This window comes from Thermobia domestica, unplaced genomic scaffold, assembly GCF_964235325.1.
Source record: "Thermobia domestica unplaced genomic scaffold, izTheDome1.hap1.1 HAP1_SCAFFOLD_209, whole genome shotgun sequence".
NCBI lineage: Eukaryota > Metazoa > Arthropoda > Insecta > Zygentoma > Lepismatidae > Thermobia > Thermobia domestica.
Window position 1 is genome coordinate 228,032 of NW_027655934.1, and position 27,775 is coordinate 255,806.

General features: G+C 35.5%; 2 protein-coding genes across 3 annotated transcripts in view; one reads left to right on the forward strand and one right to left on the reverse strand.

The window, feature by feature from the left end:
• The window catches only part of Ndf (Nucleosome-destabilizing factor), a 177,705-nt gene that overhangs the window by 103,186 nt on the left and 46,744 nt on the right, over nt 1–27,775 (reverse strand). For both annotated transcript variants that reach the window (XM_081747384.1, XM_081747383.1), the window contains exon 4: nt 18,954–19,127. In XM_081747384.1, the coding sequence (XP_081603510.1) occupies nt 18,954–19,127 (174 nt within the window). The remainder of the gene's footprint in view (nt 1–18,953; nt 19,128–27,775) is intronic.
• LOC145676551 (uncharacterized) lies at nt 8,918–18,784 on the forward strand. Its single transcript, XM_081747382.1, has 5 exons — nt 8,918–9,185; nt 12,872–14,827; nt 15,263–15,395; nt 16,254–16,394; nt 17,085–18,784. The coding sequence occupies exons 2-5, from the start codon at nt 12,921–12,923 to the stop codon at nt 17,880–17,882; spliced, it is 2,979 nt and encodes a 992-aa protein (XP_081603508.1). The 5' UTR covers nt 8,918–9,185; nt 12,872–12,920; the 3' UTR covers nt 17,883–18,784.

Genomic DNA, 27,775 nt, shown 5'->3' on the forward strand with positions numbered 1-27,775 from the left:
TCTTAGCACTCCTAAGAGGCACGGAAAGGGCAGACAAAAATTTTAAAATATAACCGATATTAGTATTGATCCATAGTTTTCGGAGTCTCGTGATAATTTATATGCCATTTAAGTTCAAGTTCGGCACCATTAGCACCCGGGGGTGACATTATAATATAAAAATAACTGAAAATAACCGATGTAAGTGTCGAATTCATAGTTTTCGGGGCCCCTAAGTTGACTGATGGCACTCCTTTTAAGTTCAGTCTCCAGTAGGTATAAGACTCCCTAGCACAACTAGGGGAATGGAAGGAGGTAAGATATAAAATGATCAAACACGACTGACACTAATGAAGAGTTCTTAATTTTCGGAGCAGCTGAAATTAATAGCAACACTCTTGGTACAGTTGAATTCCAAGTTCAGCCCTGATAGTACCTTTGGGGAAGGAGGAATGATAACATGAAATAATAATAATAATAAACGACCGATATTAGTAACAAATCCAGTTTTGGGGGTTCCTAAGTTGATTGGCGAAGTCTACATTTGACCATTTAAACTGGTAACCCCATTAAGCATGATCGAAACAGTGTTTCTTCCCGACTTTTTTAAGGAGCACTGGGGGAGGCGAGTGTGCCGTCCCCGGAGGAGATCAAAATAATACGTCTACAATATAATAATAACTATTCTATCAGGCCTTGTTTCCATATTGTCAAATAAATACAACACACTGTGCAAAGCTACATGATACTATAACAATAAGAAGTGGGTGTCTGATGAAGACACAGTTATTGTGTTGAAACTGTTATGTGATTGTATTTTTTTATATATTATGATATAGCCTCGTTCAGTTTGTTGTTGTATATAATAATAAATACGGGAGACGTGCCCCGTAAACTAAGCGTGCTTCCCGGAACTTTTTTCTTAAAGAAACAATGGATAGAAGATTTGCCGGAGAGGGATTTCCTAAAATTATCACTGATCACACTAACCTACGACCGATCAGTATTCTTCACTCTTTGCAATGTAAATAAAAATAAAAATTTAAAGGCGTAGTAGTACAAAAACCTTGGAAAGGAGACAATGTATTTTAATGATTTTAAAAAGCATGGGAAACATTGTATCTTTTCCCTCTTGGAAAATCGTACGTATTTGCTATTGGTATCTAACATCACATTCTGAGCTTAGAAATCTTATTTTAGAAGAATGATATTCAAGTGTTCCATTGATATACATATCCTTTATCATTCAATTCAATTCAATATCACTGACACATCCAGATGGTATAATATGTGTAACGTCCTTCAGTATAATTCACGTGCGCACACATGCATTCAGAGCAGTTCATGATCTTCCATATTACGTGAGAAGGAAAATGAACTGACGCACATTATTTTATCTCGCAGTTTACCAAGGCTTAAAAACAAGTTTTCTCTACTTGACCTTAAATGTTCCGATAGGCTTTTATGGTTAACGCCGCACATATCAACAAATATGCTCATTGCAAGCAAAAACACACACACAAGCAAGTACGAGTAACATACAGAGAAGGGCATTGACTAACTACCGTACTTTCCTTTCATTTGCAATGAACCGCATTTGGTAATCAATGTTATCGTAGCTGAAGTGACTGTTCTCCGCACGTGATGAATCAAATTTAAGAAAAATATTTCAAGGTATATTTAAACGCACTCTACCCGCTCACTATATATATATATATATATATATATATATTTTTTATCAAAGTGAATATAGAAACCAAGATAAGATAAGAATTAATTATGCGCAATAATTAAATTCGAGCGTTCAGCCATTTTCTCGTGAAAAATCGAAAATATGGAAAGAGTTCCCCACTCACCTCTTCAGAAGTAGTATTTTCAAAAATATTTGAACATAGATGATGAACCTGAAAGATGCGCACAAACTTCAGGAAGTGATTCATGACATAAAAAAAAAAAATCCTCTTGCACGTTTTCGAATTCCGCGTCGTATATGAGGGACAGGGGTGATAACTCGGAATGGACAACCGAATCCTGACAATTGGAACGGAACAGAAATATGTGAACAAACTATCTCTGTCGATGCAACTGCCTAATGCTGATCTTCATAGGCACTGGATATTCACCCTGGATATTTAGCTGCCTTTAATGAGTTAATATTCCTAACTTGAGAAATTCCATATTTACTTTCTACCTCTCTTAGGATAAGCACTGTATTGAGAAAAGAAAATACAATGAAATCACGAACTGGGCCCAAGTATTAATTATATTCGAAAAATCATTCAAATGGTATAAATAGTTTTTTCGTGACAATTTACGGTCGATTTCACTTTAGAGTGAAAAATATAGAACTGAACACGCATAAATTTTGAAAATGTTTGGACATGTGCCCACTTTGTTTTAATGAGAAGTCTATACTCCAAGTTTCATCTCTCTAAAATGTGTGGTTTATGATATACTGTACTTTTATCACAAATTCTGAAGTATCTACCCTCTTAGAACACCCGTTTTAATGGAAGTGACATGACTTAAAACCCAACTCCAGCCAAGTGCTAATACTATGTTCGAAAATTCATTTCAAACGATCCAGTTGTTTTCCTGTAACCATGCATCAATGTACATTTCAACATAGAGAAAATTACTATATAAATTGCTACCTTCTCCCCCACCCTCTCAGACGCGGAAGTTTCACGAAAATTCTGAGAGGCGCGCGCCGTTTTGGATCCAACGCCTTAGTGAGCACAGATCTTTCACTGTTAATCCAACATCGTATGGAAAATGGGAAGTTATCTGATTAAGAGGCAGTGAAATGATATTTAGAAAGCCAAAAAAATAATGGTAGTGGCTTCCGATATGCTGACAGTATAATCCAATGTTTCTTCTAGCTATACCTTCGGGACTTCTTGGAGCTAAGAAAAAATCAAATTGCTATTGCCAATATACCAAAACGTGTCCCAGTGCAGTCCCCTCATATTGAATCTACCTCCTCACGGACATTTTTTAAAAGAAGAAAGCTTGTACACGATCAAAATACAACTGGTATCAAGTTTTTTTTTTTTTTTTTTTTTTTAATTTTAATATGCGAAGTGGAAATACTACTCTTACCAAAATAAAGGGAAATTTTATTTCAATTTCGCATGGTTATACCCTTTAGGCTACAAACAAGAGACAGATGATTAATGGAAGTGAATGACTGTGAAAGTTTAGTGCTGTTCCACCAGGAATTTGAATCCGGGGCCATGTTCACCAAAGACGTACACGCAGATTAACTCGCCAGTGGACAGGGCTTCACTCTCATCAAGCCATTATCTACAAAATAGGCGGATGAAGTGGTCATCGACTTCCACCAGAATTTCTCAAGGTATAGTTTCGTGGGAGGGGTGACTCTGGATTTTTTTAACCGTTGCTCCATGATACTAAAATAAATTGCGATTATATATCACTTTTGTGCAAAGCTGTAATAACAAAAGAACGTTTTCCTTCGGCTAACCGTGCTGAATCTCGTATTTGCAAAATTTCAATATAATTTGCTTTTCAGTAACACACAATAACCCCCAACTTACGTACAGGGCCGTACCATGGAAAATCAGCGCCCGAGGCGAGAGTATACGACGGCGCCCCATACACATATTACAAGTAATTTTTCCTATCTTTTTCCTTTTTTCTCCCGAATTTTTCGCCCCCTTACTTCGGCGCCCGGGGCCGTTGCCCCGCTCTCCCCCCAGGGCACGGCCCTGCTTACGTACGGCATTCAGCAAACTAAGTGGCGTATATTGGTTTCACGGTTTGGGTTGCCACTGACCTTAATTTAGTTATTATTATTATTATTATTATTACAGTATTATTATTATTATTATTATTTAAATGTAGTAGTAGTAGTACTAGTAGCAGCAGTATTGTAATAATACACAAAATATGCATAACAATGAAGAAATAATGGTTGGAAATTTTGTTTCTTGAACTTGTTTTCAGACTACTATTTTTTTTTCCTTTTAGTTTAAGATCCCGCGATTAAGCATTGAGACTGAGGGAGACAATGATGAGATGGCAGATAATGGCGAATGACGAACGTAGGAGGAAACGGGAAACACTCAAACTATTTTTGCCCACCATCACTTGACGGGAGCTAGCGCCGCACCGGGGACTCCACGCTCCAGATGCAAGTAGTCTACCACTGGAGCCTCACGCAGACCATCAATGTTTATCACCGAAACAGAAGGGTCATCATGCCTCTGTAAAGCTAACTTGTCGTGGTTTGTAACGATAAACTATTAATTTTTTACCAACTTAACTTCTCTTGAAACTTGTGTCTCTTGCTGATGTTCCTCGCACAAGATTTTCCCCGTGCTGAAACCAATATCCAAATATTAGTTCATTATTTTGTAACACTGTAAACAATCATTTCCTATTTTGTGTCTCACTTCGAAGCAGTCTGCGTCAACGTAATGTTAATTTGCGTTTTAGTTTGTGGTTGTGCGATATCACATGCTGATTTTGCGAATGACATCTGTAACGCAAATTTTATGTTTTGCAGTTATTTATCCTCCTTAAGTTTTATCAGAGATTCACCACCACAATTCTTTGGAAAGGAGTTCCCTGCTGCCTATATTAATTCGCGTATGCGTCTTTGGTGCGACACACACAGTTTTGATTTCCAATGGAAGCTTATGTAGCTCGGCTCCTACGTTAAGCTGTAAATTCACGTCTCATTCAGCCTCGGTGCTAAAAGAGGCGTTAAATTCTAATCAACCAATCAGTAAGTCTTTACAAAATGTTTTGCATTGTGTTACAGTCTGCAAATTTTATGAAGGTTGATGCGGAATGAGGCCCTATGATGTTTATTAAGTTCAGTTATTTGTTTATTAACCTTAAGACTAGTGCCCTGAATATAAAAGCTTACAAATAAACTTTCTGTAATCATCCCAGGCCCGTAGTCAGCCCAAAAATGTACAAGGGAGGGGCTTAATCCAACCATATTATAGTTCATTTGCAAGCCCCGTGAAAACTTTAGGGGTTCCGGTCCCCCGTGGATACGGCACTGAAAAAATATTCTGTACATTCTGTCATTCTGTACAAAAAATATTCGCATTTTTAAATAGTACCGTAAGACGGGGCTACTTTGACAGATGAGCAATTCGTGCTTCCTGTGAGAATTGTTGCATATTATACTTTCATAGATAAAGGCTGATATGGTGTCCACGGTGCGAAATGCCGGAGGGGATGAGGGATTTCTCCCATTGTATTTCTACCCCCTCTCAATATCCTTCCTGTTTCCCAATATATAATATAAGGACTGCTAGATCCGCCACTGTTTATTCTCCCAAAAAATGAATAATCTAATTCGCACTCTGACGATATAGAGAGTGGATTCAATGTGTCCTGTCCAAAAAAATGGGTGTATGGGTTTTGTAATGGTGGATCAAAAAATCCTCAACATGCTTGTTACGATTGTGATGTTGACGACTAAGGTTTTTCTTTCCATTGTTACATGTAAAGATAACATACCGATACATATGTAATTATGTTAAAAGTACAGTAAAAAAAATAAAGTAGTGTAAAAAATAAAGTAACAATGTAAGGTAAAGCACCGTAAAAGATGTTAAAAGTAAAGCTTTAGAAAAACTTGTATAGTGGTGTATAATGATGTACCACAACAAAATAAACATTTCGTGCTTATCAAGTATAAAGCATACCGTACTTTACACATGACCAAAACAGTGTTTTATACACTTTACATAAATTCCATGTCAAAATAACTCCATACGTTGAGTAACTTTGACTTTATGCAGCAAATATATAAGATGTCAAAGTAGCCCCACCCCCGGGGCTACTTTGACCGGTATTTCTTAATTTCTTCCCGCCAAAACTTACTTGTAGAAACTTAGGTTTAGTAGTGGATGTGATAGTCTAGCTACCTATTGTTATGATGAGAATAGTATTATTCATTGGTTGCAGAAAGTGTCCCGTGTACACATCTAAACTAGTCCAAAACCTGTCAAAGTAGCCCCGTTTTACGGTATTTTCTTCGTAGTATTTTGTTTTTTCGCTAATTGTACGTAACATTACTGAGCAGAGTAAATTCACTTTATATGAATAACGGTAACCCGTTCTCAATCTTCCATACACCCCCTAAATCGTTGTTAGGTCATTACTCAAATAACTTCCATTTACTCTATCGTTCGCTTCGAAGAGAAGGAAGAAAAATGCTTAATTTTGATCTATACCAAGGATGTTATAAAATAGAGGATCTGCCCTTACAACAAAATCTTGAAGCCATACGTCACAGTTTCGCCACACCTACTCTGCCCACTCCACCCAATAAGATCGCAATGTTTTGAGCCAACAATCATGGCGGAAACGAAAGTAACCAATCAGAGGATGGCAGATACGAGAGTAGCCAATCAGACGTGTCGATGCTCGGTTGTTTTTTGGCTTCATCGATTTAATAGGATGAAGATACATATGGGCGGATCCTCTATTTATAACATCCTTGATCTATACCCATGTATCAACTCAGAGCCAACTAGACCTGCCTGCCAAGTGATAGGATTCTTTCTGCACACTCACCAGAGGTTTCTGCTATGTTGCTACGTAGTGTATTTCGTATGAAAGCAAGACTGACTGTACAAGGATGATACCGGCTGTACGTATTCACGTTTGCGAAAAAAAGAATAACTCCCATTTTCTCCCACATTCTCATTTCATCAAGTTTTCCACCATCATTCACTTGCCAAATCATCGTCTCCCCAGGGCAAAAACGACGGACGTTAAACTGAAAGATTTCATTTCATTTCAATCTCGGACACAGAAGTATGAAAAATATACATGTATTCTTTTATACAGAAAAATACACATATTACGTTGATGTTTACTGCAATTGGCGTCACATATGCAATCATGTTTATACGTGCTAGCAGTTGTAATTTTCGAGATTTATTACGGAACTGCGAACTAACGAAAGTCGGGAGCTAACATATAGGCCTATATAAAGGGGTGACTTCAAATTTGCCTTTGGGGGGACTCATTTCAATACACAGGGAATGAAAGCAAGGGCGCCCAAAGGGGGTGCAAGGTGGGGCGCTCGCCCCCCCCCCCCTTTAAGAGGAAATTGTGCTTCGGATGATCGAAAACCCAATAGATATTTTAGAATAGTTACCGCAAAATTTGAGACTATATTTGAAATGTCGCTTATACTTGCCCCCCTTGGAAACCACAACATGGGCGCCCTTGAATGAAAGTAGTAATGAAAAAAATACTGACAAGTCAGGTTGAGCAAAATTGGAAATATGACCCCCGGGGAAATTTCTTCCACGTAACCACTGAAATCATTACTGGTCCTAGCGCAACCCCCTCACATTTTAATCCCCCCAAACGAACTTTTTTTTTGGGGGGGAAAGCTTGCCTTCCAGATTGCTTCACAACGTTACGACAATCCCGAAAATTCTATACTGGGAAATCGAGCTTGAATTTGCACCAAAGGGAAGTTTGTTGACTATCTGCCTATACAAGTGACGCCGCCAGAGTAGTGGTGATGGCGGCGGGGGCAAGTGGCCCGGGAGCTACATCTCCCCCCACGTCAAGTTGTAGGCCAAATATAAAACTATCTCTTTATGTAAAACTGCTCCCCAAAATTTCTCTGCCCTTCCGTTTGTTCACCAAGGGAATTCAAGCTGGCTTGTTCGTTGTTATTGGCTTCAATGGGAGCAGTGTTACAAGATCTCTAATGAAAAAAAAAAAATTAAAAAAATAAAAAGCCACTTCTTTGTCTCTCTTCAGAGAAACAAAATTGCACGCCACTCATGCCACCCCCTGAAATTACCACTGTTAGCTAGTCATCAAGAAAATAAAACAGAAAATCAACAGAATGGGCCTAATGCAGAGTCGTTCTGACGCGTGATTATTGCCATACCAAAGAGGTCGACTAACATGTTTCCTGCAGCAATCAGTCCTTTAGTACGACGCTAATCATACATCAAAACGACTCTGCGTAAAGCCCAATAAATCTTTTTAATTTCGATTGTGTACAAATACGGAAGTTTCCTTCGTTCACAGAATATAACGGTTTTAGATTCGATTTCCAAGGGATCTGAAGCAGGTCCATAGGCACTGGCGTGTCTGGCATGTGAAATTTGGGGGGGGGGGGTCATCAAAGATAGTGAGTTAAATGGTACTACCTAGCCCAACCTATTTATTAACTTCGACTCCATTTGTAACGTTTCTGCTTACCTTCGCGGACCCCCTAAGGTATATCAAGAACTCGATTACAATCGTTTCACAGCCTGAATATTATATTCCAAATAAATATAATAATTATTATTATTATTTATGATATTCTGTCGTTAGTAAATAAATTAAATTAGAATAAAATATTGAATATTTTGTACTTCAAAATATTGGGGGGAACGCGTCCCCCCGCCAGAGACGCCTGTGCCCATAGCCAGCTCAAAAATGTAGGGGGCCCCGGTAGAAGTTAGGGAGTTCGATCCAACCATATTATTGTTCATTTGCCAGCCTACCGTGAAAATTTTAGGGGCACGCAATAACTTCGGGATGTCGGCCCACTAGGCCCCCCCGTTGATACGGGCCTGGTCTGAAGTCCAGATTGACTTGCTATGAAAAAGCGTGAAACAGAACTACACAATTAACCAAATGTTAGTTTTACTCATAATTAAAACGGAAGGAGAGAATTTATTCTTCAAAATTAAAAAAGCTCGATCATTTAGAGAAAAAAAAAAAGCCGTTATTACAACCAGCAGTTAAAAATTTACTTTGCGCTTCACGCTTAACAAACCTGCAACAGATCGCGCGCATTATCCCTGGATAGGCTTTTGCTTTGCCACGTTAGCAGATCTCATGTAGACGTAACTAGTCAAGTACTGTACCGTACTACCTTTCTCCCCTACTCGCTAAATAAACTTGCCCAATCCAATTCACATTCGCTGTTGTATGTGTGTGTGTAGTTGAGCTCCTCGAATCGGCAAGCAGCAGCACCAGCCAACGGCACGATACTCGGGCCGGAAGACCAGCAACAAGACAGGATCGTGACTTTCTGTGGGAGACCAGCTCATTTCTGTCATCTGTGTTTCCTGCATTTGCAAGCTATCATGTCTTGATATAATGTAGTTCATTCAGTATACGTGTGATTAATTTTGCAAAGCTTTGAAAGTGAGAGATTTAAGCGGGGTGGCGTGAGATACGATGGGGCAAAGGTAAGCTTATTACGCTCCAGTGGTTAAGAGATAAAAACTAATAGGCTATTGTTACCATATAAATTTCATCATCCAATTAAGACGCAGACATAACTTACCTAGAACAGCTGTTTCGTGAATATCTGATACAAATAAATTTTAAGTTAGGTGAATATTTCGAACACTTTTTTTTTGTTTGTTTGTTTATTTATTTATTTTTACGTTATACGTACATATTTACATAGGAAGTTGGACCTCTATAATACGGTTCTGTATTATTAGGGATATACTGAAACGATAGGTAGGGCTAATGTGTGTTTTCGTATTGCATTATGTCGATCGATAATAATAATAAAAAAAAGTGCCGTACACGTTATCAAAGCTACCTGCCCGTCCGTATTCGCTTTATACACGTACTGTAGCTGAAGCATTTAGTCGACGCTCGTTTCAGCAAATCCGATAACTGTCCATACTATGTCTTTATTACATTCATTTTCCGTACTAATGTAACTGTATTATTGTTTGTTTGCCTTTTTCTTCTTTATCTTTCACAAATCATCCTTGTACTAAATTATGTACTACTTTCACATTGTGCCTTAAACTTTTCACTAAAACGAACAACAAAATAAATAAAGTGCTTATTCCCATGTTGCAGCTCGGGGAAGTAGGCACTTCCCCTGAATTAGCCCAAGTATGTGAAAAGTGCCCTAAGTTTTAATCTCCTCCCCCATATTTCAGATGCGGGTATGTTTAAGAATAAAAACGCTTATACACACAAGATTCTCTCGCAACTACAAATCTTTGCTTTATTCTTCACGTGTGTAAGAAACACTTGAAATATTGTTTTATCATAACATGATTACATGAAAACACGAACTAAAATACTGATCAGAGTTTAATTATCTTTGTACTTTTAACTGTTTCTATTATGTTGGTAGTGTGCGCAAGAGATCTACTTGGTAATATTTTTATACTTATAGTTCTCTTATATTATTGTTTGAGCAGTCAGTTAATCTCCTGGAGGAGGGGGTACAGTTTTCTCTCTTGTATATCGAAATGTATAGTTTTATATTGACCTACATTACAATATAACAAAGTTGAAGGGATGACGGCTCTTGTGCCCTCTGCCGTCACCGGGGGTGCGTGATCCCGTGTATGAATCTTGGTGGGTCACGAACATTTTTGTTGCTGGCCTGGTGTCATGCGACAAATGGGGCGCTACTTGAATTAAGAGGTAGCGAAATCGGTTCAAGAAAGCCAATTATAATTATAAATAGCTATAAAAAAAAAAAGCAGTCTGACGGCCACAGTTAACTTTTCGTTGTAACAGAAGGGGGGCTAAAATTACACAAATAATACCTTACTATATAGTTCCTCTACTTAATGATAGTAATCAGAAAATTTACAATTTACGTATCAACTTCATACACGTTCTTTTGTCAGCAACATCGCGAAGATCTTTATTAATTTGGGTACAGCTTTTGGTAATTTATCTGTTCGTTTCCAAAGATATTGGCAAAGGGGCGAAAGGGTGGGGGTTAATAATACACTACTACACCAACTGTCACACTTACCATGGTGTGTTGACATTTGTGCGGTAGTTTCTAGGTACGGGAAAATTTGATTAAAATATTTTAATCGCAGAGAACTTTGTAAAAAAAAAAAAAAAAAAAAAAAAAAAATACCTGCTTACGTACCTATAAAAATTCTATTCACTTCGTTGAAAACTGAATTTGGAAATGCCCGATTTCTTTTTTTTTTTTTTATTATTTTTTTTTTATTCCATTCGAATGAATTGCATGGAACTTCCTTTTGATGTATGAGTAAAATTTAAACCTAATTTTGAAAGTGTCACCAATTCAATATTATTGCAAGTTGTGAGAGAACAGGGTTAGATTCTCGGTGGGAGCTCATGTGGTTCGGATTCCACGTTAATCAGTAGGTCCCGTCTCATATAGCCTTACTGTTGAAAGGGTCGTTAAACTCAAAATCAACTCAATTACTGCAAGTTGTCTAAACGTGAGTCCATTGCTTCTGACTGAGTTACATGCCTTTTGGAAATCGAACCAGCAGTGATGCATACCGGAAAAAATGTTGGTGGAGCAAACAAATCTGAGCTGAAAGGGAAAGTTCTGACACATTGAAAAGTATCTAAAGTTGCAAATTGTGGCAGTGCTCTGTCAGTTCGTTAGACAACAGATAGGAATCATCTTTCTCGGCATACCACTTCCGATGATACTAGTACAGTTTGAAAGCATGCTGAAAATACTTCATGCACTGTGCTAGCTTGTACGGAATTGCTGCGAATGACTGAATGCAAGGTATATTCGAATCACAAAGCGATTGATCCTTGCCGCAGTTAATGTGCTAAGCTCCACAATAGCAACATGTGTGCTTTCTGTAACGTAACTCGCGCTCGTAGTGTTCTCTAAAATATTACTATCATGCGTAACACCTTACGGATTTCTCTCCGAATACGTATATGTTGGTTTGGTTCAATAAAACTTACAGTTCGAGATACTTTCATTGACCAGTATATTAGTACTTCGCATCCAAAATTGCAGAACAAAGTCAAAACATCATTTCATGTGAGGTTTCTGAGTTTAACGTCCCGTTCAGCAGTGAAGCTATATGAGACGTGGACCTACCGATTAACGTGGAATCCGAACCAAATGAAAACATCATTTTAGTATCCTCAATTATAGGAGGGATGGATTAAATGTTTTCTCTAAACTACCTTTTATCTAGTATCTTAGTGTTAATTTTGAAGTGCTAGGGCATCTGTATATTTGAAGTATTCTGACTAGTAAGAACGAACTCAACGAAGACTTGTTTCCTGAAACTGCATTCTGACCGGTCAAATAATTGTCTACTTTGAAACCGTATTTTCTGAAGGAAAGGGAAATGGCTTCTACAAATAAAGCCACGAGAGCTGACTACCACAGAGAAGTTTGACATAACTACTCGGATACCTAAAATGTAACTTCCGAATGTTCAGATTGTATGTAACTTTCGTTGAATTCGCCATTACCATGTACCCGCATAATAATGATACTGTCAGCAAAATACAAAATTCTAGTTATCGCTATGAGACCTAGGAAACAGTATTACTTCTGAGTATTCTACCCAAAGGTTAATTTTACCCCATTTAGTGGCAAGAGGATACGTTCTAGAACAATGCTGTCCAATTATAATGAACTCTAAGACCATAATCATGTTTACTTGTACGTACAGGTGCGTATAGGTGGATTTTAGGTCGGAGATTGAGGATTTTGTCTATTTTCATGATTTGCTATAATTGAAGAACATTTCTTACTAGTTCCAAATTTTTCAACATTAACTGTTTCATCATGAATGTTTGTTTTCTTTGCGGTGCCATAAAGAGGACATGTTTAGCAGCTACTCTTTACTCGAGAAAAAAAAAAAAAAAAAAAATTCGGTGTATTTTCATAAAGCAAACATTCCATTTGTAGTTGCATTGCTAGCTCTGTTGTTGTAGATATAAAGATATTAAAATCTTGGTAAACACTGGCATAAATTTACATCACAAATCGTGAAAGCCTTGTGGACCACAAGCCACCATTTGGACAGCTCTGTTCTAGAGTATCAAGTTTTTAATAAAATGAAGAAGTTGTTTCCGGCGAGTTATGTATGTACTTGAAACATTGTCTTTACATAATTTAGATGTCTTCTTCTTTCCTTTTCAGGTAACACCCGCCCTCATCTAGATATCCTGATAATGATCAACCGTAAAAGATGAGACCACGCCACGTGAGCAGGGATGGAGTTACCTGTCTCATGACACTGCTAACTACCTCCTTATGCTTCCCCACTTCTTTCTTTTCTTTCTTTCTTTTCTTGCTCTCTCAATCTCAGGTAACAGCTCTGGTTCCATCCAAATTAAGTATGACACACGATGCAGTGACAAATTTCTCACCCGCTTCTTTTCATCTGCATCATCATACAAGACACTCCGGAATTTCCAGCCACAACTCATGTCCAAAGCACTGCAACTGTTCACATCATTTTATTTATCCACATATAATTTGTGAAGGACGCAGTTTTGCTGCTATTCATTTACCTAAGGAGTTAGAACATTTGGACTTCAAAAGTATTCCGAACTCCAATATAGATCATCTGGTGTTTCAAAATCTAACAAAACTCAAGTTTTTGTCATGGAAGAGAAGCAGCATTCGAGAGGTAGATTTGAATGCGTTCAGCAGGCTGAAGCATCTGGAATATCTCGATCTCAGCAACAACCAGATTACAACATTTGATGAAGCTACTTTCCATAATTTGGTATCCCTCAAAGAGCTACATTTATCGAACAATAAACTTTCTGAGCTTCCAGAACGGATTTTCCAAGGACTTCAGAATCTAGAAGTCCTCACATTATACAACAACAACTTCCATACTTTTCCATTCCAAGTGTTTGGCCCACTAAGACATCTTAAATCACTGGACGTATCGAACAATCGAGTACAATATATACCAGACTACTTTTTCAAACACAATGATAATTTGATCAACCTGTTTCTTAACAGAAATTCTTTGTCCAGTCTCACATCCCACGTTTTCTGGGGCTTGGGTGAACTTCGAACACTTGACTTGTCCAGCAATAATTTGTCTAGTATTCCTAAAACCGTATTTTCCAATTTAGACAACCTCAAACATTTAGATTTAGGCAGTAATTCACTGCAAATTCTTCCAAGTGGTTTGTTTGAAGGGACGACAAATTTAATATGGCTCAATCTCAGTGGAAACCCTTTAGAATATTTAACAGAAAATTTGTTGTCTCCTTGTCATAATCTGCAAACCTTTCTGCTGGATTCAACACACATACAAATTATCAGAAACCCTGACCTAAAAGGCCTCAGAAACCTGGAAAATTTTGTAGCTAACAATAACCTCTACCTCAAGAAAATTGAGAAAAACGTATTTGCTCAGACTCCAAAACTAAAAAACGTAGATATCAGCAACAGTAACTTAACCAGAATTCCCCTGTCTATCGCTACTTTGATAAAATTAGAGCAGCTAAACATTGATGATAATCCATGGCAATGCGACTGTGATCTGTTGTGGTTTTCTGACTGGCGTGAACGAACTAACATTACTTTAGCCAATAATCCTAAATGTAATTCCATCAAAGAACACAATGTGGATATGTTCTCAACGCTTCAGAACCTAAATTGTTCCGAAGTTACTTTGGTCAGTCAAACACCCAACGTAACATTGAGACTTGGTTCAAGTGCCTTGTTGGAGTGCAATTTTTCTGGTAATCCTACTCCTTCCCTTACTTGGGTTACTCCTAATCTTTTGACCTTTCATTGGTCTTCAAGTGATGAAGCGCAAGATTTATTTTCCGATCACCCACGAGAACACGATTCAAATCTTCATGCCATTAATCAAGATTCTAGCCATCGTATACAACTGTTAGAGAATGGAAATCTCTACATTGATCAAGTGCTAAGATCGGACTGTGGTCGTTACACCTGCTTTGCTTCAAATTCTCTTTCTAACACTACCACTCATCTGATTGTCAGCATCGATCCAATCACCATTTATCACATAAAAGTAATGAGCATTCTCGCAGGGATAGCAGCCTGCGTTGCTTTTGTCTTGATATCAGTAACTGTTTTCCTAATACAACGTTTATTCGAAAGGTAAGACAGCTGAATGTAATGTCAGTGTATGAATTAATACTCTTAAAAGTATTCAGTTCGGTTTATTTACTAGTCACAATTCAACGTCCCTTTCCAATATCGACAAAAGTCATTAATATTTATTAATGCTCGAATATTCGTTAATTAACCTTACCATGAACTATATAATTTAGAGTAAATAGCTGAAAAACTATAACGACTAAAAGGTTAATTTAATGTTTTCCAGATTAACTGTAAAACTAATTTTCCTTAAGTATTTTGAACTACATGAAAAATAATTGCTAGTTCTAACTGCTTAAAATGGGATATGTGCAGTCTGAGTATTTATTATACAATTGTTATTCACACAGAATTCAAAGATAGGTATTTTCTGTAATTTTTAACTGAATAAATCATTATGTAATATGCTGACGCTAACTTCATTATTATTTTTAGATGTGGATGGACAAGTTGCTGCAGAAGGGATAAAATCTCTCCTCGAGCCAAGCAGATTTATCAGATGTTGGATAATATCGAGCACTACAAATCACAACAGCTTGAACGACTACGAGAAAACTACACACAGCAGGTTAGAACTTTTGTTTTTGTATCTGAGAATACTAACAGAAATCTCACGAGTTAACAATATTCAGTTACTACAGTTATATCTATTTACTGTTCTTATCTTCGACATAAGAATTTATTTCAATTATAGTTGTCACTCCACTGTGCTTATCATTTCAGTGTTTCCATGCCAAACCAATCTAAGTCCCTTCTAATTGTTTAACTATTTTCTTTCCCCCCTTTCCTCTGTTATTTGATTTTCAAAAATTGTGATTTCACAAGAGGAATTAAAAGTGGTTCCTGTTAGCTGTAGCTGAGTTGAGTCATATTGAAGAGTGCGAATATACAGCTATATATTAACTACAACCCTAGCTAAGATGACAACGTAACTTCTGAAAGAAACGTCAGAGTTCAAAATTTTCAATATAGCTTACACTAAAATCAATAACAAAACAACAGCTTTTCTGCCGCATATCTTCGCAATCCAGCCGCGGAAAATTGTTGATAGAAAGGAAAATGAACTGATATAATTAGTTTAACATCTCACGATTACGTCTTTAATCTAAAAGGCAGATGAGTTAATAATTGACATCATTCGTGCAATCATAATGGAGAAAAACTATGGACACGTTACTGTCCACTATAAACACCCATGGTCTGGGATCGAACCCTTCGCATCACGAGTAAGCTCTACCACTCAGCCGAAATTATTACTTACTTTAACAGATGAATTTGACTTAATACGTTGAACTCTTCCCATTGGCGGATTATCTCACTTGACAATGACTATCTTTTCAATGTATATACTAGTATTCTACATTTTAAACTTAACTTGTTCAGAATTAGATGATTGATTATGCAATACCATTTTATTTAATTACAGGTCCAACGCATCAGAGAGAATTGTGCGCAGCAGGTTGAATGGATACGAGATAGTTACCAAAATCAAGTTAAACACATCAAGGAAATTAGGGACTATGGTTCACATCATCTGGGTCAAATCAGGGATCAATACTATGATCAGGTAACTATATACTTTATTAAGCACAAATTAACTATTAATATTTTGCAAAAACACTATTTACGAATTAATATAACTTACAATGTGAGGTTGCGATTTAAATGTTTCTAAGTTATCATTACGTAATGAAATAAGGAACATGTAAGAGGAACTTCACTTCATTGTATTACAATTGCATTAAGGGAATGAAAAACAGGCCTAATGCTTAAAATATACTGATATATATATATTTTTCTTTTATTAACTGTCACTTGATTAGACATATGCATTTTAAAATAAATTGACAATCCCTCCAATGTCTAGAGAATTTTTTTCACCTACTAATCAACTTAACTATTTACATATAATTTATTTGTGTGAAAGTTACGCGATATAGTAATTTCATCCAAGGATGTAAGAAATCCTGACAAATAACGAGGAACTTTCATCGTAGTTTTGATCCTTTTCTTGGTGTTTCGAGGTGGGTGGGTAGGAGGAAAGCATTTGTTTGTAAACACTCATTTTTATCATAAAAATAAAACAGACTTGCATTGTTTGACTTTATCAACCTATGGCTAGATATTTCTAATTGACAGTTATAATATTAAATGATCCCAAATTACATTTCATGTGTTAAATAACGAGTTCATGAAATATATTTCCGAGGGTTTTTCATTACGTCATTTTGATTTTTTTAAAACCTTTTACTTTCAGATCAAGAGAGTTCGTGATTACTCAGCATCTCAGCTTAACTGGGTACGAGAGAACTATATTTTCCAAAGAAATCGTGTTAGGAAATTTGGTGCTCATCAATTGCTGCGCTTCCGAGAAACGTACAAATATCAGCAGCAAACTCTGAACAAAATCCTGGAAAACTTACCAAGTCTTTACCTTGAGAACTGCCGAACTGGAACATGCGGAAGAACCGACTCGATAATATTTGATGCGGATATAACAGGTATTGATGTATACATAAAGCAAACTATACAACAAATATCTCGAGGGCTTGATGATACAACTACATCTGACGAAACACAAAGTCATATAGGTTCCGTCTACTACACTCCGACAGAAGTGTCTACAGACAGCCCACGCATTTCACCGACTAGACGAATTTGTCCTGAAGGAAGACTTCCAATTGTCGACATGCAACTGGAACAATTGAAAGAAGAGGAAGAATACGACGAACCACTCAATTCTCCATACTACTGTGCTAAGCCATCCAGAAGTCATACTTCCAAACGTAGGTCAAAATTAGATAAGAGCAACGAGATTGTAACCAGTGTGCATTCTGACTTTGGTGATGCTTCAGTAACATTATCAAGATGTTCTTCTGATGGTCAGTTGGCGAAAGATGAAATGAAAGTGTGTCATAAAAGTGTAAGTGAAGATCCTTGTAAAGTGCATTTCCTACCAGACAGAAAGTGTATCAGTGATAGTGATCGGCATGTAAGTGTTGAAATAGAGCCTGCGGATGAGCGAAGTGGAAAATTGTGTGAAACTGCATTGTAGTGCAAATGCTAGGATGGCCAAATAATTTATATAAAGCTGTGATAGATTTTAATTTGGTATTACCTGAAAGCATGGGTGTATTTTTTCAAGATGTTTCGTACATACGTACGACCTGATCTTGTGTTAGTGGCAGTATGTGAAGAAGCTCAAATTGTGGGGTTTGAGACAAAAAGACGTCATTAACAAATAGACTGAACCTACGTAATATAATATTAACTGTGATAGGGTATCAGTAATTATTGTTATTATTTGTGCTACTGAAGTGAAATCGAGTGTGTCAGATCGTGTGTTACTTTCACTTTAGCGAACTAAAACTGGTACAACACTTTGTGCTGTGGATTCTGGAGGTAGATCAGGTAGGAATATTTATTTTAAGAACATTATGTAGAGTTAGTCGAAAGTAATAATTATATATTATTCGGTTTACAAGAGTAGGGGTAAAAGTATACATGTATATCCTTGTATTAAGAAAGACAATTCGCGAATACGACTTGAAATAATGTTTTAGTACATTAGCTTCGCGGACTGTTAATATCAATATCTATGTCAAATATGTACTGGGCACTATTTCTGAAAAACGTATTAGAAAAAAAATAAATATGTACTTGCATGATCACAAAAATCTTGCAAGTACATATAACTAGAGGTAATTCACAAATGTCGTACGGATGTAACATACCGTTTATTTTGCAACTTAAAGTTCTTATTACCTACTGAGCTGCGTCTCTGGAATTTAAAGCACAGGAGCCAAAGAAGCTGTAAGCTTAACAATAATACACATTATACTAATTGTTAAGCTTCAACGTACTTGCTCATTGTGCATGTATGAAAGAAGAATGTGTATGTTCTTTTTTTTCTATTATAGAGAAAAAAATATATATTTATAGAGTAAAAAAAATAAATCAGTATTTTCATTGTTGTATTACAGGGAATGTTTTACGTTAATGAATGTGATTTCCACGAAAATATTGTTGGGAAATATACATATGAATCTAAAAAACAGTATTTTTTTTCCTCTTTAGAAATAACATAAGCATTATTTTAAAAGAAATTAAAAAAGAAAGTACTTACCCTTTCTGACGTTCGGTTCCAAACTATTACAGAATGCCCTGAATTAAGTAGGTTTTTGACGATACCAGATCCCATAATACCAAGGCCTAAAAACCCAAATTTCAAGGGTGAAGGTAAAATATTCTTTTCCTTCAACGTCTGTGATACACTCTCGACGTCTAACGGAGGAGTGTCCTGTACATATAAAAATAGAAAGCATTCATTGAATTTTATCTTATTCATGTTACATGTAAAGTTTTCAATATACGCATAAATTATCACGTATACATACATACAAGGATATTAGGAGTTCTGTAACTATATTATAAATATAACATTCATGATGAGAAAGTGAATCTTACTTTCTCTTTTTCTGTCGAACTAAATCAGTTTAAACCTTTTCTATTCTTGCTTGCGATTAAAAAAAAAATGGCTATATGCGGAAACTTTCAACAAGAATGGCCAAGATTCAAACACAAATAACTTGTAAATTACAAGGTGCGCAAGGAGTCGCTATTAATTGATGTCCTACCAATAACCTACTCTGTACTCTACTACCGTACTAAGAACTCTTGGCTTGCTACTACACTAATACGCACACTATTGCTTACATCATTTCGCTTAGTTAATCGGCTGAACAATTACCATTACACAGTCTCAACTAACAACACAACATTGCAGCACGTCTTCCAAATAAGAACAGAAAACATTGAACTGCTGAACAAGACTGTACTATTCATATGTAAAGTATTTATTTTTATGAATAGTACAGTCTTGTTCAGCAGTTCAGCCTCAACTACTATATCTCGTACCAATTTACTTATGCATATTCTTTAATATATACAATGGGTTCCAGAACTTATATTTTAATCTTTCATATGTTTGGTACGACTAAGAAAAACGAAGCTGTCCCTTTCAGGACTACTACATTACGTCTCAAATGCCTTACTATTTGAAGAGCTAACTAATGCAACACAAATTAATACATAACGAATTAAACGACCATAAAGCAATAGAGAAAATGCTATTGGAAGTAATTTGCAACTTAATATTAAACTAAAGTCACATTATTTGAAACTAAAGTCACTAATTAAAACAATTAGTAAACATGTGGGATTACATTACAGCGAAATATGTTTTGTAACATGTTATGAGTCTCACAATTAACGAATAATGCTGTTCATACAATATGATAAATGAAGGTTACTTCCATTTCATTTGTCACATAAATTGAACTGTCATGTTTATTAACGGCCAACTCAACGGAGATATAGTACATTCCAGTGATTAGCGCCCTGATACGGTAAACCGAAGACGCGAGTTCGGACTTGCGGTCTAGTCCAAAGTTTTTCACACTGAGTTTCCAGGCACATAAATCTATTGTTCGTTTATTTCACATTAAAAATCCGCCTCGTTTACAACAATATACTACTTTTATACAACACATATTAGTGGCAGTGTGTTTCCTACTCGACCAGCTACTGTCGATTAATTATACTTCCGACGATAAGGTTGTTAGGGCTATATCGAATGTTTTATCCCTCTGTCAAATACAAGAATCCAAGGCACTCAATTTATGACTGATTCACATAAATAATCAGGAACACAGAATTCGAATGCTTAAGAAATTTGTTGTAAATTAACAACATATTTAAGGATGTAATTGAGGCCTAAATGGTTTCAAAACCTTTAATGTACAACAAAATGCAACAATTAAGATTGCTATGTAATATTTGGTATCCCTCAAGTGAATTTGGGTCTAATATTTCTAATTACAACGAAAAATCCTACATTAATTAAACTCACGGTGGTGGGGAAAGGCCTATACTATAAGGATTGCTTTTTCATGGTGCTTTGTGTGCCAGATTCAAGCCTTGGTCGTGCTTATGAGCACAAGTTAATAGTAGGTCATATCTTTGTTAACGTCAACGGTAAGGAAGAAATTCAAATTTTATATATATACACACACACACACACACATATATATAAATATATATATATATACACATACAGGAATAAACTACTAAGCATATACAAAAAGGTTAGGATTTAAACAATGCCAGCAGAAAACGAAAAGATCCACAAATCTACTGGAAGCAACAGTGGTTTGAGCCACTTCTTTGCTTTTCGTATTTCCCTTACATTCGTTACAGTTCGGGTAGTACGTAAAGATGAAATTATCACTTGAACAGTTTATGAATTTGGCATACCAAATATAGATGCTGAAATAATAATTAAAAAATATTAAGATTTTTATTTCTATTTTCGTATAAACTATTGGATAAATCACGAATGCTCTTAAGTCTAGAGTTATCAAGATAAAGGGATTGCAGCAATTAAATAAACATAAATGGATCTGAGCCACAACCAAATTTAAACATTACATTTAGGTATCATTTCCGATTTCTTAAAAACTATCTTAGCTCTGCTAAGGACCTATCTTATTACGAGGAAGTTTCTCAGAGCCTTATATAGAAGGATATTAACTAACATGAGAAAGTGATTACATGAACACACAGGATCTGTATCCTATCCAACCCTCCCCGCTCGTCTAGTGGTTGAAACGCGTCTTTCGAGCAGGGGAGCCTCGTGTTCGTTTCCCGATGGGATAGCACTGACATTTTAACGCACTACGTGGTTCGGATTCCACCTTAACTTGTAGGTTCACGTGCCACATGGCCTCGATGGTGCTGAAAACAAATGCTAAACTTCAATAACAGCAATCCTAATTGTATCTCCTTACTCCAGCATACTTATTGCCACGTAATCTTTTAAATCACAACAGAAATAAGCTAATACCCTGCTGTAATGCCTTAATGGCCTTGTACACTCCAAGTAAATGCATAATAATAGTATAAACGCCAATTATTCTATTCTGACAGCTCTTGTATAGCTTTCATATACTCACTAGACTTGCTACCAATGTAGTCTTGTTAAAAAATTCTGACCACCCATTTCTCTTCACGGAGCCCTGTACTCTTATTCATAAGGAGAAGTATAAATGGAATGAAATATTACGGAGCCCTGTACTCTTATTCATAAGAAGAAGTATAAATGGAATGAAATAAAGGTGAATCCTCTTTGGCTGGTCATTAAACCTTTATTTCAAACTAAAATACAAAATTGAGCTACTTATAGTAGTAATAATGAGACTACAGATGGGCAGAACCAGTTTATATGAGAACAGATTTAAAAAAAAAATAATCCAAAACCGGGTCGATTTTACACCGAAATTGTTTCTCCAATTGTTTTGAGTTTTTACTGAAACTTTTTTTTTAAATAGCAAAGCCGATATCCTTGTAAGCAAGAAGTTACGTTAGAAAACAGTTTTGAAAATTTTCGAAAATCAGTTTGTTTCCTAAAAACCAACACACCTGTTTTTATGCCCACAACTAATCTCATCTTCAGTCACCAGTACTGTAACTTGAGAGAGAATGGACCAACTTGAGCAAGTTTTCGCTAACATACAAAACCTTACGTTCTCTCTATACCCAAAACACCTCAGATTCTACAGAGATTAAATTAATTCGCTTCGAGTTGTTCACAATGTAAAATGAGACCGTCAGGTACTTCTGCTGGAGACAGCTACTACTGTAGACAGTATACGCCGTAAGAACATTCCTTTTAATTTTTTCCTCCAATATATGCCTATCGATAGTCATGCCAAATGAACCTTCGAAATGTGTATGTGTATCCCTGTGCATGTACTTCATGCTAGTCCTTTATAATAGCCACGGTATTTTGCGATATATAGCATTGCAACTTATGTACACACGGAAATTTCCGTCAGTTACAGGGTGTACGTCATTTCTAGTATTTAAAAAAAATATATAAATATATATATATATAAAAAAAACGGAAGCCTGCAAGAGCACAAATCATTACTTTGTCAACGGTAAAACAACTGAATAGCACTACAGACTTTATTTCCAAAGTTTCCCAAATTAATATAAGCACGTCAAAAATGGACAGATATACTAGCGGAAATAAGTATTAAAAAAAAAAAAAAAAAATCCCTGTGGCTTTATAAAGCTAGATTTCAATTTGATAGCCTATTGCCAATCCAAATTAAACGAACTTGGAAAACCTTAGTTTGAGAATGGAATTATCCAATAATTAATCTAATAGTCTGTGTACCACTGCAGCCGAAGTATGCAGTCTCATCTCTGGGTCACCATTTCAATTCGTGAAAGTCAATGACAGATTCGTATTTTCTGATGCGAAAAGTTGCCATATATCACAGTTTGTGCCTTTACATTTATGAATTAAATGGCAGTTTACCCTTTACATTCCATCAATGATTAATTCAAGCAAATTATATAAGAAATCCCTACGTTACTCAATATCAAATTTAAGGAGAACTTTAAAAAAACCCAGGCCAACACTCTCCAAGTTATGGAATGAAACTACCTTTTTGTTTCTTAATAGTGCCTTATGGGCAGAAGTTCAAATCAAACCAGACGGAACCAAACGCTAATTGATGGCAACAAACTATACAGTAACCTCCGATTGCCTAGTTTGGTTTAACCTTAAAAAGATTGATGTCTGGAGGAACGAAATTTAAAAGAAAATTTTAAAAAATATCATACTGTAGTAGTAAAAAACAGGGAAGCTTCGAGTAACATTGATTTTTTCCGTCACGAAGTATACTAATTACACCGAAGTCAAGTTTCAGAATGAATTCTGTACTTCTATCAAGATGGAAAAAAAAAAAAGCAGATTATGTATGTGCCTTAGATGAATTCTATTTAACCTACCAACTTTGGCTTCCTGCAATAGGTTCTACAATTCAATGCCAAGTTCATGAAATACCGCATTTCAGTTCTGAAAATTTTACGGTAAATATTACAAAACGAATATTTTAAAACTGAAACTTACTAAAACAAAAATCATGCGTAATATGTAGTAAGAAATCCTGAACACAGTTCAATGAACACTTACTTCGAATAGATATTTACAGTCGCAGAATCCCCGTATAGGGTATATTATGGTTGCGTAGTTATCCTTTCGCACTAAAATACGTAACACTAACTTTTTATGTAACTTCGTTTTAACACTAACTGCCAAGGGTATCTAAATGGGTATCCTCCCTAATGATCGTACTGCCACAACTTGAAAACTTGAGATTTCTCGTATTCCAATATTTTCCTATGTATAATTTGCTAGGAAGCAGTTAACTTTTGATACAAACAAAATAACCTATTTTAAACTAGAAGTATTTTTACTTCACACAGAGGATATTCAATTAAATATACTTTTAAATGCGAAAGAAATCCATCTGAAAGCTCCACATACGTTACAGAAAAAGTATGCGATCTACAGGTGCCTAGGTCATTCAATTAAAAATGAAATGAAATCTTTAATAAGTTTTACGTCCCGCGGTTATGCCGGCTAGGCTAAAGAAGACAGTGATGATGAGAAATGAATGAAATGGTGGAATGAAGAAAGTAGAAGGAAACGGGAGAACTGTGAGATACAAGAAAATCCACGCACACATTGTGTTTGTCCAACACAAAATTCATTTGGCGGTATTCAATTGGATACCCTATTCAGCTGTACATGCCTTCTTGACAAAGAGTTTACCATTTCAATACTATCACAGCAATTATTACATACAGAGGACATCTGAATGAATACACTTGGCTTTTAGACCTGTCCAAGGTATCACGATGTTAGAAAATTCAGTTCTGACATCTGGCTCACGATATATCATTCAATCTTTGCACAAGAAAGATTAAAAACCTTACTTGCAGGATAATTAACATATTATTATTATTTGTATATTTCTCTCAATTTCTCGTACTTTTTAAATCTAGTTTTTTGGAAATTACGTCTATAAAGTTTCTTGTAATTACTGTAGTTCATATATAATACAGAAAATATTTGGACAATACTACAGAGGCAAAAATTTACGGATAGTCAGGTCTGAGTGTGATTATATAGTCATCGATAAAAGAAAATAGTATACTTTACATACATATTAGATATAGACGATCCTACTTACCAACTGATGACTCTACATGTGAAAAAAAAATAGTACAGTGAATAACAAGAATACATTGGTCTGTAAAGAAAGAAAGAAAAATATCTACTACCAAACTGTAAGATTCTTCCAAGAACACCTTGTTGAGTTAGAAGCTACCAAAATGCGAAATCAGTCTTTGAAGCATTCTAGCTTGAAAATGAGATTCGTTTAAGTGAGTCGAAAAAATTATGCAGAAACTAGTACGAACTCTAATCTAAATATCCATGTTTGCGAACCGTATGGTACTTAATTTTTTTTTTTTTTTTTTTTTTAATACAGCAAAATACCAATACACCGAAATATTGGGAACCTCCAAAATTAATTCGTTATAGTGATATTTTGTTATACTAAAATAATCCTCAAAAATTCACCCCTTGTTATATTCACTACAGAAACTACATTCCTTTAACATAAATTTACAAAAATTAAATGTACAATTAAACCATGAATGTGTGCAACTAGCAACATGAAGAGTAGTCGCTCAGCATCTACTCATACGTTCAATATGCAACTGTTTTTTTTTTTTTTTTTTTTTCTCCTTAAAGATACGTGTTAAACAATTCTTAAGAAAAAATTATGCGTTAAAATTAGCATATATTATTTTCCTTACACTAAAATAACGTATATTTTAAGTGTACTGTGAACTTTCCCATTGTTTATGTGGTTATACACTACATTGCAAAACGTGCAAACTAGCCAACTCATTTTACTGTAATTTATGATTATTTTAGTGGCCTCCCTTCACCCCTCAGCCTCCCTTTCCATTCCCATCTATTTATTCCGTTTTATTATTCATTTATTTCACAATAAAGGCAGAGTATTGAATAAAACAGGCAGATAAACATTGCTGAAGCAAGAAAACGTAGCTATGAACCTACCTACTGGCAGGAAATCAATAGGAAAAATAACAACATTTTCAGATCTAGAAATCAATCAACGTGAAAGATGATATTGGGTTTAGTGTTTTCTATAGCTTTAAGAACCAATCTGTGAGTAGCGTAATAATCTTTAACAACAATAAATTATAGTATCATGCGGTTTGTGTACATACGTACATTCAATGACATACTTATTGGTAACAAACCTACTCACGCAAATTTGATATTATAATTCTAATACAATTCTAAACATAAGAAATATTCCTGAAGTTTCTCTCTTGGTAATTTTGTCATGTTAATCAACGTGGAAAATTCCTTTAAAAACACTAGCACCAATACCACTATCACCCGCGTCCAGTGGAGTATTTAGACAGTCTAACATTGACCTTCATTTCACTTATTCCGATAAGCGTCAAATTAAATAGTCTTATGATTTTTATCTGCTGCCAGTATGTATGATACTCTTTACCTTTTGCTCTTACTATCTTAAACTTGGGAGATGGAAAATTTCACCCCCAACAGACTACAAAAATAAATCAGAAGCATATTCAAACCCTAATTTTAAGGTACTCGGTCTCTGTGCTCTAATTAATATAATTTTTCAGAATGTCTACAAGATTACGGTTCTTGAAAAGGTCCTCAGTAACTATTTTTCGCTCATCAATAATGAAGTTTCTTGAAATTTTCTCTGACCATACAAATTCCCCAACTTTACCTCACCGGCAGACACCTGTTAAAAACAGATCCTTAATAACTGTAGTTACTTTTAAATATTTTATAATAAGAGAGAATCTATCTTCGTTACGACTAAAATCCTTATTCCTTGCAATGGAAGATACGCCAAATTTATTTAACAGAATAATACTCACTGGTTACTTTCAAATCACTAAACTGTTCGACTGATCGTGAATATGTATTAAAAAAAATGGTATCATATCATCTGAACAATAAAATAATGTATTAAGAAAAATATATAAATTACAAAATAGAATGATTTTCAATTATATTTTGGGAAACTAGTTTAAACTAGGCAAAAATATGAAATTTTCATTCATTACACTAAAAAGTTTAAAATTCATTAAAATGAAATGTTTTAACACACATTAAATAGGGAAAAAGGAAGGAGCCTAAAATAATTTCACAATCCTGAACATTTCGTTATACTAGCATTCGTTACAGCGAAATTTTACTATATATAACTGGGTTAAAATCATGTCCAGCAGGTACACAATTTACCCTTCTATAATGCGAATATGGTTATGTAAATAGAAAACTATTTTTGGCTTAATCTTCTACCCAAAGCGCTTAAAAACTTAGAATCTTTTTTGTGTACTCGGAACAAAAATAAGTATACGAACCTAATCGATACTACTTTCATTTGATTTATATATATATATATATATATATATATAATATACAGTGGCAGATCCAGGATATGATCAAGGGAGGGGCTAAACCATAATTTGCTGTTTTATCCAGTGTAAAGCAGAATTGAAACCCATTTTATCCAGTGTAAACCTGAGCGTCAAGGGGGGGGGGGGGGCTATGGCCCCGTAGCCCCCTCCTTGGATCCGCCTTTGTATATATATATATATATATATATATATATATATATATATATATATATATATATATATATATATATTAATCCTATTCGCTCTTACTTTTGAAATACTTCTTTCATTCGCGACACGGTTTTCAAACGTGTCACACGTCTAAGCGAAAAGCATATTTGCATTTCTGAAAACTATTACGTGGGTCATTCAATATGTATTTCTCTCAACTGTAAAATATTTATTTTTTTAAGATACATTTGTAAGGTATACATACATGTGTAGATGGGTCCCTCCTTACCTCTCCACATACTCCCCATTGAGATTCAGGCATTTGTCTCACCGTTGCACCAATTTGTTCAACTCTTTGCATAAAAATCAGAGCTT